Below are 20,427 nucleotides of genomic sequence, written 5' to 3'. Positions count from 1 at the left end.
ATCCATTTGTTCCAAATTAGATAGAATTGATCATTTTGGGTTCTTAAACAATATGTTATTTTTTCCATTTTGAATATTTCTAAAACTATTGCAAGCCAATCATGTATTGTTGGCGGTGCTGGATTTAGCCATCTCCTAGTGATAGATTTTTTAGTTGTCGTTAAGAGAATCCTTTCTTTGGTCCAAAAAGGAAACACGGCCCAGATACAAAGTTTCAAAGTCCAGAGGAACCTGTGTGCCAAACATTTTACCTAGAGAGTCATGAACACCCTTCCAAAACAGTTTCAGTTTGGGGCAGTCCCAGAATATATGATAATGGTTTGCCAACCGTGAACTGCACTGCCTCCAGCATGGCATATTAGCATCTCTATATTTCTCTTGGTTGGGTGTCTTAAAGTACCTGGTTATGTTTTTCCAACAATGTTCTCTCCAGTCCATGTAGTTAGTTGAGAACCACTGAAATTGCCAGATATCCCCCCAGGCCTCTTCTGACAACATAATTACTTTTTTCAAGAGTAACGAGTAATAATTAAAACATTACATTTCTAGCGTAACAAACCCAACAATGCCCCCATCACCTCCTCCTTCTGATGAGAAACTCATCTCATAGACATGTACTCTGAGAACATGCTGATATGTCACATATGAAATGTTCAAATCTAACATATTCATGGTTTGCAGAGACATACAATGCCAACATTTTATTCTGATGACTAGGCTGAGAGATGTCATCACTGACCAACTGTGCAAAATAGGAACACAATCAACTGTACAAATTAATGTCTGACTTAATGTGCAGTGTTTCTGTAAGGCTTTATTCACACAAATGTATCTGAATTTCACATCAGAATTGTGGTGCACACCCTGTGTACAATGACTTCAGTTTAACTCATGCTTAAAAAAAAACTTTCTTCACAGTTTTACAGCTGCACAGCCTGGCAGATTCATGGGGGGTGATAAGCAGCTATGATTTCTGGTTGCCGTCTTTGTTTGGGTTAGTAAATGAAAATGCAATTCATGAAACAAGTTGAAATCTGAATCTTTGCACACTGCAGAGAATTGGTTTGCACTGACCCAGACTAACCCAGAATGTTGAAAGAAGAGTTCTAAGACTTAGTAAGGTTTAAGAAACATCCTGATGCATCTTTCCAGTTTTACTTCTTATTTCTCAAATGTAAAAATGCTGATTACATGAGTTGGCACCAACTAGATATACCTTCTTGCGAACTATCTCACACCTACTACCCAATGCTGCGAGCTCCCATGGCAAGTGCATGCCCCCACCCCTCCACCCCCTCCACCACCGCCACCTAAGCCCATGGGTGCATTCACATTACAGTGTTGACAGCTTGATGTGAATGAGCAAACACCATGGTTCCTCAGGGGTCCCTCTTAAGAGGCCTGGCAAGAGTGGGGGTGCATGGAGGAAAGCGAGTGTTTTTGATGTGCATGAGAGAGCCCGGTCCCTAACAGTCACTCCACTGCGTCTATTCGATGGGGAGATATGAGCACGACGCAGCTCGCTAGCTCCTTTCTTCTGATTGACTCACTGAAGGAGCTGCGGGTGAGTGTTTAAGTAGCTCCCTGCCATGCCTGTTAAGGAGCTGCTGCTGTTTCCTCTGTGGGCCAACAGAAAAGTGTGTGATTTTCCGTGCCCAAGCGCTGTTTTTTCTGCTTTGAGTTGTGAAGAATGCATCCCCGGAGATCATGCTGCGGCAACAACTTGATTTCATATGGTGAAAAGTGTGTGAGAGAGAGACAGAGAGAGCCAAGAACATTTGCTATAGATCAGTGGAGTTACATTACATCGTCAGCCTTTATGGTAAATGAGATTCAATTTGTTAACTGTAATTTCCTAAAGACGCACCCACAGGGAGCACATATATGTCCCCTCTCTTTGCCTGATTTGTCTCATTTCTTTCACCCTCAACCTGTTGCTTTTCTTCCACTCCTTGTATTCTGTCTCCCTTTCCTCTCTGTCTGTCCTTCTTTCCACCTCAAGGCCTTTGCATGGTGGTCAGACCTGATGGTGGAGCATGCTGAGACCTTCCTGTGTCTCTACTCGGCCGACATGGACGCAGCTCTTGAAGTTCAGCCGCCTGACAGCTGGGACAGTTTCCCTCTCTTCCAGCTGCTCAACGACTTCCTGAGAATGGACTGTGAGTAAGAAGTTATTAAAAAAAAAACAACAGTGAGCATGGGGACTGAAGTAGCTGAACGTGCCTTTCATTTGGTTTAGTCAGTCCTTTAGGGGGTTGATCAGTGAAGAAGTGATCACACAGGGGATGTAGGCCTGATGAAGGGTGGAATGGAATGGAAAGTAATATACACTTGCCCAGGTTAATGTAAATTGTGACAAAATCTCATAGTACACATCACATGTAAAAAAAACACACTCCTTAGATGATCTCAGTTCCATTCAGAAATAATGCCAGTGATACAGAGTCAAAAACACAAACCTAAAAATCAGTGTAACAGAAAAGTGCACATTGAGACAACACAACAAAAGTTCCCTAGGCCTCCAGAGGGAGCACTAAGTGGAACAGCCTGATATTTGGCCCAACAGAGAGGGACTACAGTATTATAGAAGAGCAACAGATTTGAGTAAAACGTCAAGGTTTGAGGCCAAATGTTACAAAAAGTATGCGTACGTTTTTATGTTACCTCTTTGCTTTCCATTTCAAAAATCTCTTCTCTGGTCTGTTTCTCTCTTGGGTTGAAAATCAAGCTGTGGCACTTAGCGCTGCCCCTACAGGCCTGAAGAATGTCCATTGTGTTGATTGGATATGCAGTGTTTTTGTGTTGTATTTGTTTTAATTTCTTTGTGTCTTTGACTTTTCATCTTCTCTGTATTCGCAGCATGTTTGCTGTTAATGTATGAGTTTTGGTTTTCTGCTGTAGATTTTTTTTTTTTTTATTTATATTTTTTTAATGTTTCTGTTGTTGTATTTGTTTTGGATTTAGTTTGTGTTTTTGAAATGGCATCATTCCTGGAACTGCAACATGTTTCTAATGAAGTGTTGTGGGTACTGTGCCCTTGTCAGGCAAAAGGCATACCCAATGTCAGGTTTAGGGTGAAGCTGTTGCTTGACTGTGGGCATGTACGCTTGTGTTGGTATGCTTCTTGCTGGCACTCAGGCTGCTATCATGCACTGCTTGTATTTATACCTACCAAAAGAAATGCACTAGAATTCATATGTAAGCAACATAATCACAAAGACAGCATCACATGACAAATGCACTGACGGGAGTGAAGATGAAAGTAAAGAGCAAAAGTCCATATAAGAAAGCAGGTTGAGGTGGGGGATGGGTCAAACAAACATAGGTCTTTACCTCAGGAGACTCGTGTTCAGGACAGTGTGAAACCAAGTGAACTTTAAGTCATTTTAAGGCACATCCTCATTTGGTCCTATTATGTCAAGTACATAGCTTTACATTAAGTATGTAACTTGACAAAGGCAAACCATATTTCTTTTCCTAAGCCTAACTTACCCTTTGGACAGTATACAGAAGTTTCTCATTTTGTCATCAAGAAAATGTTTCAATGCTTATGTTGTTTCTAGCGTCCAGCTCTATTATTATAATTAACCCCAAAAGTCAGGAACATTCCTAATGAAGGTTTACAGCTGTTGTTGCCTGTGCACTCCAATCCCCCTGAAACATCTCTCAAATGTCTCTGAAATCATTGCTGTCAATGTGAGTTGTCTACTTTGGCCTGGAGCGGTTTACATACAGTACTGAACGTGTGTGTGTGTGTGTGTGTGTGTGTGTGTGTGTGTGTGTGTCTGTGTGTGTGTGTGAACAGGGCCAGGAGTGTCTGATTGAAGATAATAGTCAGGTCTTGATGCTGGTTGCTGCAGGCCAGCCATCTCTCTAATGAACTGCATGCACTTGCCTGCAGGAACACTGTGGAGCTGTCCATGGTCTGTAAAGGAAACACTTCAGTGTTCACAATGCAGACTCAATCTGCGGGGCGCTAATTGTCCCTGGGGAATGCTTTCCCTTTTCAGTTTGTCAGTCGGGAGTCAAGGAGAAGGCAGAGCGTGGTCCACATATTCACTTGAACAGAGATGACTGCAAATAGCTTGTTATGCTCACTTGTTAGTGTCATCAAATTGGCCACCTTCTCATTTGCTACATATTGAGGCAATTGAAGTGCATTGCAGTGGACATAGTTACATTGGCCGGCAGTCAACAGCGGGAGGGAAGTTGTACAGCGCTGGCAATAACACAGTGACTAAAACAGAACCCTACTGTCTGTATCAATTTTCCTGTGTGCTACAAATTGAGTGTAATTAATATAGATGGGCTCATTGATGCAAGATATGGGCAATTAACCATTTCCTATCAGAGCACAATATTAATGATTAATAATTTTGTCGATTGCTTTGAGACATAATGACATTATGTTCTTTGTCAGCATTAAAGGAATAGTTTAGATTTTTGTTAGTGGAGTTGAATGAGTTATTTATCCATAGTCAGTATATTATCTACAGTAGATAGCAGTCAGCACCCTTCCAGTTTGGAGAAGTGGCAGAAGTGTCAGACTTGAAGCTAAGCAATGCACTGCTGTGGATGAGGGTTAGCAGCAAAATGTATTTCATCCACCTAACAAAGACTCACCTAAAGAAATCTATATTCAGAGTATTTCCAAAGCTTTAACTTTCCGGCTTACAGCCAGTTCCTATGGGGAAGCCATCAATGGCTTCAGATCCACATCTATGCTATCTTCAAAGCCACCAGACCCCATTGACAAAAACAGCACTTTTGGCTTGCACAACATGGGAGCTGCTGGTGTACAGCTGCCTCAATCAGTCAGTTAGTTTTGTGGTACTGTGTGATATAAGTGAATTCAAATGAACCCCTTTAAACGGCAAAGTCACACAACACACACAAAGAAAAACTGGCAGTGGCAGACCAGCATTTCCTGCTTTCAGCTATGTTAAATCAGTGTTTTTCTCAGTGGAGTCTGTTTTTGTAGAGAGTGATATAAAGACTTTCGTTCTTCATTGGTAGGTAACACAGTCAAAATACTCTCATTCGGCAAACACTAAAACCGATACTGCTTGTTGTGGGTGGGATTCTTTTTAGGTGACTAAAATATGTGTAATTGCTGCCCCTGTCCATAGCAGTATATTGCTTAATTTCTGTGCCTGCATCTCCAAACTGGAGGCATGCTGAGCACCATCTCCTGTAGGTAATACGTTAGCAATGGATAAGTGCCTCATACGACCCCACTAAAAAAAATCTGAACTATCCCTTTAATTCAGTCTTTCACCTAACCCAGTCTTCTTCCATTACCACTATATTGATTTTAAGGGACACATTTATGTTATTCTCTATCTCTTTTTTTCCCACTGTCAACAAGTCCCATGAAAAATACAAAACCAACCATGTGATATTTCATATTTTGTATTTTCTGACTTCCCTACCCTGTCTGTAGCTCTCAGCCCTGATCCCATTGGCTCCTACTGATGATGCAAGTCTTTAAAAACGAGTCACTCAAACAGAAAGAAATAGTGCATTTGTTTGGGACTATTTTAGTGGAAGATTAATCTGCATTTGGTGCTCCAGTAAGTATTAATGGCAGCAGGACGGTGTATATGGGATTAAGTCAAAATAAACTACAGTGTGTGTTAGGGGTGTAAATAACCAGTTTAATCTCAATACAATATTATATCAATTCTTTGGACAGCGATACAATATTTTCCGATATTACAGAGTCTGCCACGATGCAATTTTGGTTCGATACAATTCAGGGATCTGTGATTGATGTTAGGCGAGATTAAATGCCCATTGAACACAGTGTTACAGAAGATGCTGCCACCCCTTTCTTTTTTACTTTTTGCCATAAGACACATTAACAACACATAAATAATAAGTGCAGTAACGTTCACTTTAAACTGACTCCACTAACACAAATAAAACAGCAAATTGGACAAGTTAACCTACAGGGCTTTCTGTCAGAGAGACCTTTCTGGAAGAAATCTTTTGATCTTAACCCAAATCATCATCTTTTTCTCTCGCAGATTAACAATGATATCATTCAACAAAAGTATTAAATTCAGCTCAGTAATAACTGTCAAGGTTCATAGACAAAACTATTGTTTATTTCCAGTCACCCATTATTACTGTAGCTGTAGCATGTTTACACTGCATCATCTAACTTAGCAGCTTGCAGACATTTTTCCTCCACTCATAGTTTAACAAATTACATGCAGCGTTATTACTTTTCTTACTTATTGTTGGTTTAAGTCACTGCATCTCCCGACAGAACAGCACAGTTGAATTTCAGCCTGCATGCACGTTTTTCAGCCGAACATTGTTAAAACAGAGCAGCTAATGTTGCTGTAGTGAGAAGTTAGCAGAGTGAGACACTTGTCTCGGCAGGTAATGTTACGTCGTGTTTTATCTCAGAACATCATTGTTTGCATACGCCATGTGCTCTGTCTGTTGTCCTGCATTTTCTCCGGAATCCAAAATATTTCCACTCTGCTGATTTATTCCCGAGTAAATAACGTTATCCTCATCCTCTTTGTCTTGGCTGCCTGCCATCTGCCTGCTGCTGTTTGACAGTGACACAGACTTTCAAAATAAAAGCCTATGCCAAAGATGATTATGGATTAATGTTTTCACTTCAACTTTCGTTGATCGTTAAATCGATATATCAATCCAGATCGATGGATCGTTACACCCCTAGTGTGTGTTCATGGTAATGAAGAAACATGTCACCCAGTACAACAGTGTGGCTCACTGATGTGTTCTGAATAGATTTTGGACAACAGTGAACCTCTATGGCATAGAAGAAGAAGATATCCAGCTGTAGATGCACACACAGATATGTGTTAGTAGATACATTATTGTTGGGATGGGTCTGTACATGAGAATAACACACAAATTGAGAGTATTATGCTTTAAAAGTATGCTATGTAGGATTGTCAGTTACTGTTTGTAATCACGCTGGCCGGCCAGCCAAAGTGACAGTAAAAGCCAATCCCAGATTCACTATTGTTTGGGGTTTTGCCTCGCTATATTTGCGTTTTTTTCAGCGTTGTGTCTCTTGGATGCTTGCTCCTTACGGTCTGGAACCTGGTCGTTACCATTTTATTAAGCCTTGACCTCACCTGTGCGCTGTGTGGATGCATGCCCATAAACATCCTGAACACAAAAACAAGAAGAAAATCAGAAGATACAGGTGGAGGGTAGAGTCTCTGCTGATAAATACACTGCCACACACATCTAGTGGGTCATAAGCGATGATTGAGAGGGATCACTTCTGTACGAATTTATACATAGTTTTATAGGAAAATCCTGTGTAGTACATCTTTAAGATGGTCATGTGTTCTGTGCAGATTTTGGATATTTAAAACACAAGATCACAACCACATATGTCATATCATCACTGAATGTAAAGGATACATTACATACACTCCGTACTAGTTTAAATGTTTGTAAACAAAATAAGAATCAATGCGCCTCATGCAACAAACAACATACAAACAAACTCTCTCATATTATTATCAGTATCCACGATTTGTTCTTGTTCTGTAAGTACTGACTGATTTCTGGAATTCACCAATGTTTTCTTATTTTTGCTCATCTTAGCTAAGAGAAAATTCTACAAGTGGTCGAGAGCACTCTTGCAAAGAAAAGAAAAACAATATCTTATTTTCACAGTCCACAAATTGTTGCCCAATAAAAGGAAACACAAAAAAATTGCATGAATTTCATATAATCAAACTTAGATTATGTTTTAGACAAATTATAATAAATTGGATTATTAAATTTCAGGGTTTAAGAAATACTAGCCTACTGTATGTGGTCCATTGATCCCAAATACTGTAATTTCAATGATTGTAAGTCCCTCTGCTGCCCAGTGCTGGAATGTAATTCAAGTACTGTACTAAAGTACAAATTCTAGGTACTTTAACCGTTACATGAGCATTTTAATGTCATGCCACATTTTACTTCACTTCACTTCACACAGAATATTGTTATGTTACTCTGCTACAAATATTTTTCATATAAAAAAACATTTCACTGCTCCAGCTTCTCAAATGAGGGTTAAGTGCTTCTTCTTTTAATTATTCAAATTAGTTTTATTTATTACAGTGTGGTATTAATACTTTTACTTAAAGGGGCAATAAGCGAAATTCATCATTTATAGATTGAAGGAATTAAAAAATCGCTATGTGAAGAACTAGAGGTGTATAGCATGACCTCACACAACCTCTCTCTGTGTTGATCTCCAGCCCCTCGTTTACAAGCCGAGGTGAGGCTCAGTGACTAGAAGAGCTGGTAGAAGCGCTCCATAGCTGTAAGTTACTCCAGTAGCCGTAGTAGCTCTAGTGCTAACTCCGGGAGCTAACGCTAATGTTCCTACTCTTCTGCGTGAGTCGGAGTCGTGAGCCCATGAGCCCGTGAGCCCGCCAGTAGAGAAGAGTAGGAACGTTAGCGTGGCAGCCGACTAATGCACACTTTGTTTTGGTCTACAGGCAGTGCACAACAGCAAACCTAGTGGTGAAATGATTTCGCTTTTTGCCCCTTTAAGTAAAGGACCTGAGTACTTCCTCAACACTGCTGATAACACGGCACAACACCTGTCCCCATATAAAGTTTGGGGGGGGCTAATAGGTTACTTATGATCAAGTGGGAGCAGATGTAGATGACATTTGGTGCATCTGGACTTGACTTCTCTTATTTTTCCACTCAATAGTTTTTTTAAATTTTATTTTCATTTATTAATTTTTTTCTTTTAAAGAGAGAAATTCAAGATAATGTTGCTGCATGGGGCCTAATATTAGCCAATATAATTTGTTAAAATGGAGAATGTGCAATAAGCAACTGTACAAAATGAAAAATAATAGTGAAATAGAGCAGAAAATAAGAATGACTAAATAATATTTATCAATAAGAAAGAGTGACATAGAATCAGGTTTCTACTGCACTTCCACAAAGAAAAAAATGCACGGCAGAGAGTGACATATTAAGACTTATAGTCACTAGTATGGGTCAAGCTTCAAAACCACTAAATTGTACAATTCCCATAATGCACCAATGGCATCTTTTTGGTCAAACCCTCACTTCCTGTTAAAAGCTGATATCTTTTAAATTCCACTCCTCCAGTTTGTATTGAAGGCCTTCTGTTATAAATTTGGAATCTCCAAGCCAAAGTTAAGGTGACCCTGATGATGATCACAGAGCACCTCCAGAGCGACACATGTTCACGATAGTGGCCCTCATGATGAGTAAACTGACTTTTGTGTGTAAAATCAGTGTAGTGCCCCTTTAATCTGGAATAAATGCAAGGATGCTACGTAAATACAAACAAGCTCATCACGTCCATGTGCCATCCTTCCTTTCCTAATGACAGCAGTCCACGCTGTTATTTTGTAGCACAGTAAGATCAGAGGGTCCATCTTCAATATCAATATAAGACCCAGCAGAGTCCCCGCTGCCCACACAGTGTAACAAGCACACACTTTAGTAAAGCGTATCATCATGGGGGCATCTTTTCCACAGAAGGTCATCTGCTCTGTTGCCCCACAGCGGTGCACTTATGTAGCAGTAAATAGCCTTAGCACTAGACAGGCGCCAAAGTCAGGCTGCCATTCGAGGAGTTAATGAGGTCTAAAGCAGTGGTAGCTGGGCCGCGGCGAGCCCTGCGAACACACTCCTGGACACAACACATCCAAGTGGACAGCAGCCGCTCAAGTGGCTAATTGGGAGAGTGGTAATCAGGGAACACAACAAACATCGCACCTACTGTGTATCATCGACCTTGACTCCAGTGCCAACACACACAAACACAAACACATACATGCTCAGAGGGGGAGAGAAAAACAAAGAGAGAGAGAGGGAGAGGAAAAGCAGACGCACTGCATGGAGCCGTGAGGCATCACATTAGCACACACTGGCCTCCATTTTATCTCCTGTGGTCTTTGTCAGTGTTGCCTTTTTACCAGTTGGGAGCCGGCAGAGACTGGGGGAAATGTGTGTGACGGGTTGGATTTAGAAATACCCCGAGACTCCAACCTTTTGTCTAGAAAGATTGGAAAGTGGATGTGCTGTGTCATACCTGCTAATGAAGAGTAAGTGTCAGCCAGAGACACTAACCTCACCTGTCATTGTTCATTATCACCATCTAGGACAGGGCTTTTCTATTAATTTTCCCATTGCCCTTCAGATTTATCCTACAACCCAACATACACATAAACACATAAAAGCTTCAAAAGCCCCTTTGGGTCACTGTTACACACATCAAACATGAATTAAACTTATGGTGTTACGCTGCACCTATGCAAATATCTGTAATGATTAATTTAGAGGTGTAACTGTTTAGTCAAATGCACATAACCTTAACCTGTGCCCATAATGCTGCACAAGAAGAAACTGTGAAGCTGGAAATGAGAACTCCTTCTTTATACCCCATGCACAAGGATGCACATGATGCAGGACACATTTCTGCCAGTGGTTTCACATTATTTTACTAATCAACAGGTGGCAGTAACATGCTAAGAAACATAGTAATGCACTAACAAAGAGGGGGAAGAAAGACTGCCAGCCAGTGAACATAAACACACACAAAATACTTTTAAAATTCAGGTTTGCAAATATTTTATGAGGGAAACTATTCATTTTGACAGCTATTTTAGATTTAGTCTTAGTCTTGAGACAAGCTTGTTTAATGGTTTTAGTCACATTTTAATCGTTTTTATTCTTCATAGTTTTAGTCGACAAATATTGAAAATGTTTTAGTCAATGAAAATTCATGACATTTTAGTGGACTTTTAGTCATTAGGTTGTCCATACTTTTTTTTTTTAATCTTTAAACTAATCCAGTTAGGCTAATTCGTGTATCAGATATTAGAATCAAGGTGGCAGGTTGTATAAAATGTAATTTAGACAATTTTTTTCAGCTACAAATACTTTATTTACACCGTCAAACTGTCATTTCTCCAGCAGTTTTGACAGGATTAAGGGGTGATTTCTGAGCACACACTTACTGATCATCATTTGAAAAGCTCAAGATCTTTCTCTTTATGCTCTGATTATGATTTGTACCCAGGTTCATCGTAAACTCTGACTTCAGAATCTCACTGTTTAAAAAAAGAGGAAAAATAACTTCATTAACGGCTGAATTATTTCCTAATCTGCAGCATGTTAGTCTGGAGGTTTAAACTCGTGTCCTCTCACAGAGTTGGTGATTAAAACTAAACAACTGTCAGAGAAAACGCTGCTGAATTCAGACTGTTTACTTACAGCACAGCTACACTCACAGAAAACGGAGCTTCCTACCTGCCTGTCAAACAGCAATTAAACCATAAACCTTCTCGTGTCCAGACTGAGTGGAGTCCTACAGGGATCAGCTGTGAAGTCTGGCAACCAGTGGCTGCTTGCTTCGCTGCTGTTCAGTGGCTAACGAGCAGAGCTAACTGCTCACAGCCACCACTGCAACTAACAAACTCCACAAATCCATTCAACAGCTCCACCATCCACAGTCAGACACACATGGCTGATTATTTACCGCTGAATTAAAGCTCACAACTCACAACAACGGCTGACACTGCTCTGGTGTGAGTGTTCTTGCTACTGGCTAGCGAAACATCCTGGTGCAAACTATTTACCAGCCTGTTGCTCACGCAGCATTTTAAGATAATTACAAGCATGGCCATTTTCGGCTTTCAGTGTCCGCTAGTCCACCACTGACAGACATTTTCGTCACGTGTATTCTTGTCAGTGAAAATTAAACATAGATTTCGTCTTAGTTTTTGTTATCAAGATCAATTTTTAGCTCGTCACCGTCTTGTGTTGTCGTGGAAAAATGGTAATTGACGAAAAATTCCTATCATAGTTTTCGTCAATGAAATCAACACTGGAGGGAAATGCATTCATTTGTTAGACCCTCTGGATACAAGCAACGAGTTGTTGCTGTGTAACACTGAATGTAACCTGAACTTTGTGTACAAGAAAACTCCACAGGGCACACATTAGCAAACTTAAACAGATTAGTTTAGTACTGTTCATTTTAATTGTCAGAGCCTGTATCACAAGACTGTTATGATAGCACACCGACTGAGCATTGTCTGCTCTGTGCTCTGGTACTTCCATGTCTTATTTTTCCCATCCCATGCTCTCCCTCAGATAACCTGTGCAATGGGAAGTTCCACAAACACCTGCAGGACCTGTATGCTCCCCTGGTGGTGCGATACGTGGACCTGATGGAGTCCTCCATTGCTCAGTCCATTCACAGAGGCTTTGAAAGAGAATCCTGGGAACCTGTCAAGTAAGGATGCCTTAATTTACTTTAGCTATATTCACTTACATAAGGGAGGTCTTGTGTGGGATTTAGCCGATTTCACTTTGCACATCTGTGCAAACATGTAGCTTTAGTTTGGGCTTTTTAAAACTATCACCAATTAATGTTCTAGTCAAGGCTTGTTGACAGTAGAGTTGAACAGGTAGGATATCAACAGATGGTTGATGAATGACAGAGGTAGATTTGCATTTGGCCATTTATTTACAATATGTTCCCATGTGCTGGCATTAAACAAAGTTAATGAATGATGAAGAACCATCTGAACCAATATTTATCCTCAGATTATAATTATGTTTTTTAAAAAAGTCAATAAATGAGGTTCACTGTGATTTAAACATCCCAAATGAGACTGTAATTAAGTTAACCTACTTACAGGCATATTCATTTATGTGTTGTTCGCATTCAATCTTCCATTGTTCATTAACAAACATGGCTAATTATACAAGATGACTTAGTTGAACTTTCGCTGGTGCATTCTCATGCGTGCACATACACAGGTTACTCAGTAGTCGAGTGAGCGAGCAAGAAACAGGAGAGATTGATTCATGTATTATTTGCACTTACGTTAACAATACAACACCACCATAAAACCCTGCCTACCGCACACATTTCACAGACAAGCCAACAGACTTGGTTTTGCTTAGCTGTGGGTTCAGCACCATGGATAGCACCGCTGTCACAGTAGGTGGGGAGGAGGAGGAGGGGAGAGAAAAACTGATCAATTTCACCTTGCCTGTCAGGGCTTTCATAAAAATTGAAATGTAAAGTTTCAACACATCGTATCCGTGGTTTGCAGAACCAGAACGTACATTGCTAACTTTTATTCTGGCAACTAGATATACTGCTGTCTGCCACTGGGACACAAGTGTGTATCTTTACCTACAGTGTGACTTTATCTTCACTTTGTTGCTTTTCACAACTCATTTGCATCAGCTTTCATGTGCAATCTGTGTTTTCTGTCTGCCATTATTCTGTTTCTCCCCACAGGAATATAACGAGTACTCTTCCCAGTGTCAACCTCCAAATGCCCAAAGTACCAAATCTAACAGTGCCAAGTGTTAACCTCCCACAAATGCCCAGCTTTACTCCACCTGACTGGATGACAGCTAATTATGACTCAGAGTGTGTATCAGCCTTGTACAGCCTGAGACATGCACACATGTCTTTGGCATGAACTTGGCGTCTGGCATAAGACCCCAATGCAGCCGGATTATAAGTATTACTTTTATATATCCAACACAGGTTTCCTTAATTAAAAAAATAATAATAATAAATTCTGTACAATACTTGCAATAATATTCAGTGTTCCATCATGTGTTAGAGTTAAAAATCAATAATACCATTTGTCAAAGAACACAAGGGTTTTTTAAAATATGTTTTCTGCATATTTGTAGCTGTTGTGAGATTTGTACTCTAGATCTGTCAAATTAATTCAGCATCTATATGTGTTTTTTGTAATTCATTTAATCATGATTCAGGAAATGTATTACAGGTAAGCCTGTAAGTGCTTACCATGCTGTTCTAAAGAGAGACAAAAGGAAGAGGCAAAATGTTTGTAGAATGAGCATTTTAAGATGTTCATGCTAAGGAGAAGTGTTCCAGAGCTGAGTAGCCACGTCGCCCAGAGTCATTTTAACAGCATTTATAAGTAGTTACACCTTTTCATGAAGAGGAATAAGGAATTAACATTAGTTATTTGTTTAAACAATGTGTAAAAGCCTCCAATTTAAGTGAGGGCTTTCTATTAATATGTGTGTGATCTTGTGAGTGCTATCATTAAAAGCACTCTGCATATCTCTGCCAACACTTGAGACATTGTCTGTAACACTTTGAAAACTTAAGCGAAACACACCAACAATGAGATTCAAAGGTGTAAAACTTCTTCATATCATCCCACAGAGTGTGACTCCATCACCGTAGCACATCCATCCCTATCCCCTCTTGTGGATACACATTTAAAATCAATACCAGCCCTGAAGTTTTCATTGTTAAAAAGACATAATGAGAACTGCATTTCAGCCTTCTCTTTATATTTAGCAACTTCCCAAAGAGAAAGTGCCAACAGAGATGGCAAACTTAACTCATTTGTGCTCTCCAAGATCAGGAGAGTTGTAATAAAACCTGGCTATCCAAAAGGACCTGTGGAGGCAGGTTTAGGAGTGCATACATTAATATTAAAGCACATAGCTGTGACGGTGTGTTGCCAGTGTTGGGGTTTTACACAGGCCCAAAGCCACGTTCATGCCAATGTCATGGCATGGTGTCTGTGGATGGATGAAGAAGGCAGTGACTTGAAAATGGATTCCCAACATTTTCACTCCCACAAATGTATTTCTGTATGGACTGAAAAGATGCAAAAGCATAACGAGGAGACACAAAGTACCATAGAGCAATTAAAAGAGAAATATCATCCATACTAACACTGAGGATATACTGTATGTTCTGCATGCTGCCTTCATTGATAGGAAGTGTTCCGTAGAGAAATTACCAACTAGCAGGTGTGTTGGTTTACTGTGTCATAATTTCTATACACATATCTGTCTTTATCATTTACTGTTTCATATGTATTTAATTCATAATGTTGCCGTCATTGCACTCAATTTATTTCATATCTACTGTCTGTTCGGTATAGAAAAATGTTTTACAGATACAAACAGGCCTAAGTGTCTAAGCCTTGCTAACGGCTCTGTGGGTAGATTAATGTTAACATCAGCATGCTTAAATATAATACTAACACCGACAACATCTGCTAATTAGAACTAAACACAAAGTACAACTGAGGTTCATGGGAATATCAATACTTTTGAAGGTATTTGGTCATAAACCAAAATGTGACAAGTTGAGATTTTGGTGTTACGATGGCACTATTTTTACTGATATCTATACTAAATTTATATGTTACTTGTTTTAACTTTAAGAATTATAACAAATTTGCTGGCTTAGACAACATCTAGTATAGGTGTGAGTGAGAACCCTTAGTGAAGAAATCCTGACAAACCTTTGTCTAATCTCTCTAATCCACCCAACCCAGTCTCACTCCAAAGTCGTCCATGTGCTTTTGTTGCCTAAACCCAACCACAAGCATGTTTTGGCTAAACATAACTACCGACGTTTGTTGTTGAAGGAAAAAAATGTAAATTTTTGGTGTTGTACTGACATAGTGCCTTTATTTTGAAAGAGACTGTATGCAAACTGTACATTTTCTGTGAAAATGGAAGTGTATTTTAAAAACAGGCAATGCATGTAACAGGCTAAAGTTGACCTTGAACTGTGAAGTTGAACCCAGAACATTAAGGACCAATGCACCCAGGGTACCTTGCATGTCATATCGCAATGTGGAAAGTCCATGACTAAACATCGATGCGTGCGAAGTCGGAGTGAGAATGTATTCATCTGCTAACTTCATCATCGATAAAGTTATTTTAAGTTCTTTTTCCTGCTGTGAGTGGCCATGAATGTCCTCATTCATGCAAACATCAGAAACAATCGAAAAATAAATTTGCGTTCGCTCAGCAGCCATTTATCTGTTTTTTTCCTTTTTATACACCAAGCAGCAACTTCCAGTACTAAAAAATTGAGCCAACATGGAAGTGCCAAAATCTGCAGTTCTTCTAATGGCCACTCGAGGCTGACTCCAAGAGCGAGTCCATTCCCAGCAGAAATAAACATGTTTACAGCCTGGTACAAAATAGTTTTGGTTTCTAGGTAATTTCCCTGTTCATGACAATTGTACAGGGGTGAATTTTAAAGTAAGTCACCTGTTTAAATGTTCTTAATGCTTAAAGTTATGCATAACTCAGGGTGTGGCCACTTTTAGTTACAGATTGGTGCTGTCTGTCACTACCACAGTGACAACAGGTAACCTAGTGTAACTGTGGTGTAACCCCAGATTCATAGATTCACCTATTCAGTGTTTGGTTGTGCTAAAAGACCCTATAAGGTTTCAGGCCTGTTTTTGCCAGCGAAGATTAGCATTATCACAGCTAACCTTCACTGTAAATGCACTGTACTAACTAAGCTAGCAGCTAGTGATAGGGGTTTTTTTCACCCTCTCATCCAAATATGGTCACTTCTTGCTCCAAAATATCCAAAATGGTGACAACCAAAGTGCCAAACTCGATGCTTCAAAACAGGAGTCTACAAAACAATTGGTGATGTTGCATTAGCTACGTTCATTATTGTACAGAGTCTATGGTTTACACAAACAAACCAAACTTCATGCTCTTTAGCCAAGCCTCACTATTGCTGTTGTTGATACTGGTTAATTAATTTAGAACTGCAAACAAAAACCTGTGTTTTAGGTTTCGAGAATCCTCAGTGGCCAAGGTTTAATTTGTCAATACACACTAACTAAGAGGATATGACATAGGTCTTTTCTAAATCATCTGATGCATCTGGCAGCATGTTTCAACAACCAAATTTCCACCAAAACTTGAGGTATTTACACTGTAAATGCTGTGAAAAATATGCAAAGAACTGACCTCAGTGGTAGCTGCTGTCCTGGTTATAGATTTGCATCTTTTCATCTCTTTCCATTCAAAAGTTGTCCCCCCTCTTACCTGGTGTTGTAGCACCCTGGCTGTTCTCTACTTGCTGGGGGTGGATGGTTGCAGAGGGGCCCCTTGTGTCTGAATTTCTCCTTGCACTGTGGTTCAGTCTGCTGGAACTGGGCTGAGTGTGGAGCTGCTGCAGGAAGTAGTGCTGTCATTCAAGTTGTCAGTGGCAATACCATACCAGCAGCTGCACTGCTCTTGTTAATCCTGGTCCTAGCAGTCCTTCACTTTACCCTAACATGTGACCTCTTTTCCCAACTGACATTAACAAACAAAGGGTTCCCACCCATCCCTGAAAATCTGCAGTTTAAAAGCAGCATAAGTCTTAATAAGTGATCCAGTTTCACAAAAAGTAAAAATGACCTGGAAATGGATGACTTTAACTTTTAGGTGCAGATTATGAAGTTTCATAGTAAACTGCAGTTTCCACAGTGACTGATGTGTCTCTTAGAATACAAAATACCCCTGAAATGATTTCTGGAGTGGGGACCCTGACTCTATCCAGTAATATTTAAGACATGTATCATTTCCTCTTGTTTCTGTTTTTGTTAACTGAAAATGAAATACATATGCAAAGCATACGCAATCTTTATTTTTTTTTGAGCACACCTTCAGATGCTGTTTCCTGTCTGTTCTATGCCGGTGCTGTTTTCACATACGCTCACACACACACACACACACACACACACACACACACACACACACACACACGGTACAAAGATGTGTATCCTGCACCCACATATTCACACAGTCTAAGCTAATATTGCTTGGTGTGTAAATGACAGGATGGAATACATTTTCACCTTTACTCACAGTGTAGGGTGTACAGGAGTGTTAGCAAGGATCCTGTTTCCCCTCAGCTCAGACTGTGTTGCTAAATGCTTACAGTCTGCACATGATGGTACACGGTGTGCAAAGGTCCACCTGAGCAGAGTATATATGAAAAAGAAATTACATGTTTTGCAGTGGTGGAATGTAGCTAAGAACATTTGCTCAAGTACTGTACTTAAGTACAAATTTGAGGTAATTAAGGTTTTTCTTCTTATGCCACTTTCTTCTTCTACTCCATTTCAGAGGGAAATATTGTCCTCTTGACCTCACTGCAATTATTTGACAGCTGAAGTTACTTAACAAATGAAAATGTAATACAATACAATGAATGAAACAGTACCCAACAGTACTGCTGGAACAATTACTTGATAAATTAATCATTTGAATTAACTTGCAACTATTTTGATAGTAATTTCAGTCATTTCAATGCAAAATAGGAGGATTTGCTGCTTTTCCTTGTAGTTATTTTAATTAATTTTTATTAATTTAATATAATGTTGAATTTTGTATCATTGGTTGAACAAAACAAACATTGTGAAGGTGTCACTTTGGCCTATGAGACCTTCTCTCTATTTTCTCAATTTTTACAAACTAGACAATCAGATCAATGAAGAAAATATTTAGCAGTTTAATCCATAGTGAAAACAATTATAGGCTAATAGTTAAAAACAAACTAACTCTGCCTGAAACAACTACAACAGTAAAATCCTGCTTTTACATTAATTGATGAGTCATAATAATCTAATGATAGTACATAATAATAAGACACATTTTTTTTTACATTGACTACTTTTAATAATTCAAGTAAATTTTTGGCTGATCATACTTAACAGTAAATACTTCTACTTTAACATGTTTTTTAACACTTTAAGTTGAAACAGAGTAGTTTGATATTGTGGTCAGGGACGGAAATTTGATTTCAATTTGGGGGAACAGAGTTGGTACAGACACAAATCCTCCAAAGGGCTTTGGTTTTTCAGATAGCCCTAACCGAGGCAGAACAAAATACAAACAAGTTTTCTTTCGGAATTTTGATATCTCTCCTAATGAAAAGATGGTTTTAAAAAAATATTTTCATACTGTAAAAAGTGAAATTGATCATGATATTGACTCACTCCAAAGGTGTAAAAGTGCAGAATAAAATCACCCTGGAGATGGTGGGCATGTTAATGTCGCTTTGATGTAGTTCAGATTTGCACTGATATCTGCCCTTATATCTGCCATAGAGCCTTGAGGCTTTTAATACAAAGTTATCATAGAAATTTTACATGGACAAGTTTTTAAAAAATGTTTTTAAAAGACTTTACTAAAAATAATATATGATGATGTGTTGGCACAGTTTAGACCATCACACTGATTTAGAAACTTTAGAAACTTGCACAGAAACAATAAAGATGGTGCAATAAAGCAAAATGTGTAAAGTGAGGATTAAATTGCATTTTTTTTATCTTAATACTTAAGTATTAAAAAAATATACTCCAATAAGTCCAATGGAGCTCTTGATTTTAAAATGATCTCCTCCTACAATGTTTAAACCAGACACTCTAAGTGTCTGGTCTACAGTTACCACTTTTAAAGCTTTTACACAGATTTTTTTAAATTTAAATTTCATACCTTTATTTTTCCGTACAACATTATTTTTTGGACTGTATAAGTGGAGTTTTCCATATCTGCCCTCTAAAAAGGTGCTGGGGACATGTCTCCTGTGTTGCCTGATTTATTCAAAAACTCAAAGAAGCTATTTAGGCATTTGATTTAGGACCAGCATCTCTGTTTCCCCCTGTTTTTTTTTTAAAGCTCGTCTCTAAAATGCTTTTTTCTGCCCTGTGGCCCTGCAGTAATGGCTCAGGGACGTCAGAGGATCTCTTCTGGAAGCTGGATGCTCTGCAGACCTTCATCAGAGATCTCCACTGGCCAGAAGAGGAGTTTGGCAAACACCTGGAGACCCGACTGAAGCTGATGTCCAGTGACATGATTGAATCATGTGTAAAACGGTAAGATACTGTTTAAAAACACATGGGTCTGGTTGCAAGCAAGTAGCATTCATAAATCATATGAATGTATTCCAGTAGTAACATGACTTGTTGTAAACTGGGTTTCAAAACATCAGCAGTGAGCTTGGAAGACATATTGGGATCCAGTGAGGGGAGTGTGTCTTTAAAGGGGAACTCTTGTATTTTTCAATCCAGACTTTTTAACCTAGATCCTGTGCCTTAGTGATTCGTAGGAACAATTTTTGAAATTATTCCAGTATTGACCACGAGTGCAGCAGCCAGCAGGGGCAAACAGGCTGCAATGTAACCACTTGGGGCAGGTGCGTCCTGTCATCTTACATCCACTAAAAGTGCTTATTTTTGCCACTGACAGGCTCAGATTGTTGTTTTGCGTACCTGACAACATTACTTAAAGGATTCTACAGGGAAATAAACGTTTTTACGTTTTTACGTACCTTGGTCTGCTCTGCTTTGTGTCCAAGTCTCACTAAACAAGAAGTCTCTTTGTTTGAAATTAAAAGCCCTCTATTTATGTACACTTTCCAGCCGTATACTAGGTTTTGACCTACTCATGTATCTAACATTTTATAAATCATGGAGAAAGTATTTTGAGTATTAAAAAAAATATTTCACTGTAAAGTGTCTTGTTTCAAATTAAAAATGTGATTTTTTTTCCAGCTCTCTCAAATATCATTTACAAGATACTCAAAAGTAATTGAAATACGTATTA

At 39.2% G+C, this 20,427-nt stretch overlaps 1 protein-coding gene across 3 annotated transcripts in view; it reads left to right on the top strand.

Moving 5' to 3' along the window:
• Positions 1-20,427, top strand: part of cadpsa (Ca2+-dependent activator protein for secretion a) — a 273,414-nt gene that overhangs the window by 196,609 nt on the left and 56,378 nt on the right. For all 3 annotated transcript variants that reach the window (XM_050039323.1, XM_050039322.1, XM_050039321.1), the window contains 3 exons: positions 2,003-2,159; positions 12,145-12,286; positions 19,542-19,697. In XM_050039323.1, the coding sequence (XP_049895280.1) occupies positions 2,003-2,159; positions 12,145-12,286; positions 19,542-19,697 (455 nt within the window). The remainder of the gene's footprint in view (positions 1-2,002; positions 2,160-12,144; positions 12,287-19,541; positions 19,698-20,427) is intronic.

This window comes from Epinephelus moara, chromosome 24 (assembly GCF_006386435.1).
Source record: "Epinephelus moara isolate mb chromosome 24, YSFRI_EMoa_1.0, whole genome shotgun sequence".
Classification (NCBI taxonomy): Eukaryota; Metazoa; Chordata; class Actinopteri; order Perciformes; family Serranidae; genus Epinephelus; species Epinephelus moara.
Note: the sequence above shows the minus strand (reverse complement) of the source record. Positions and strands in the feature narration are given on the sequence as shown.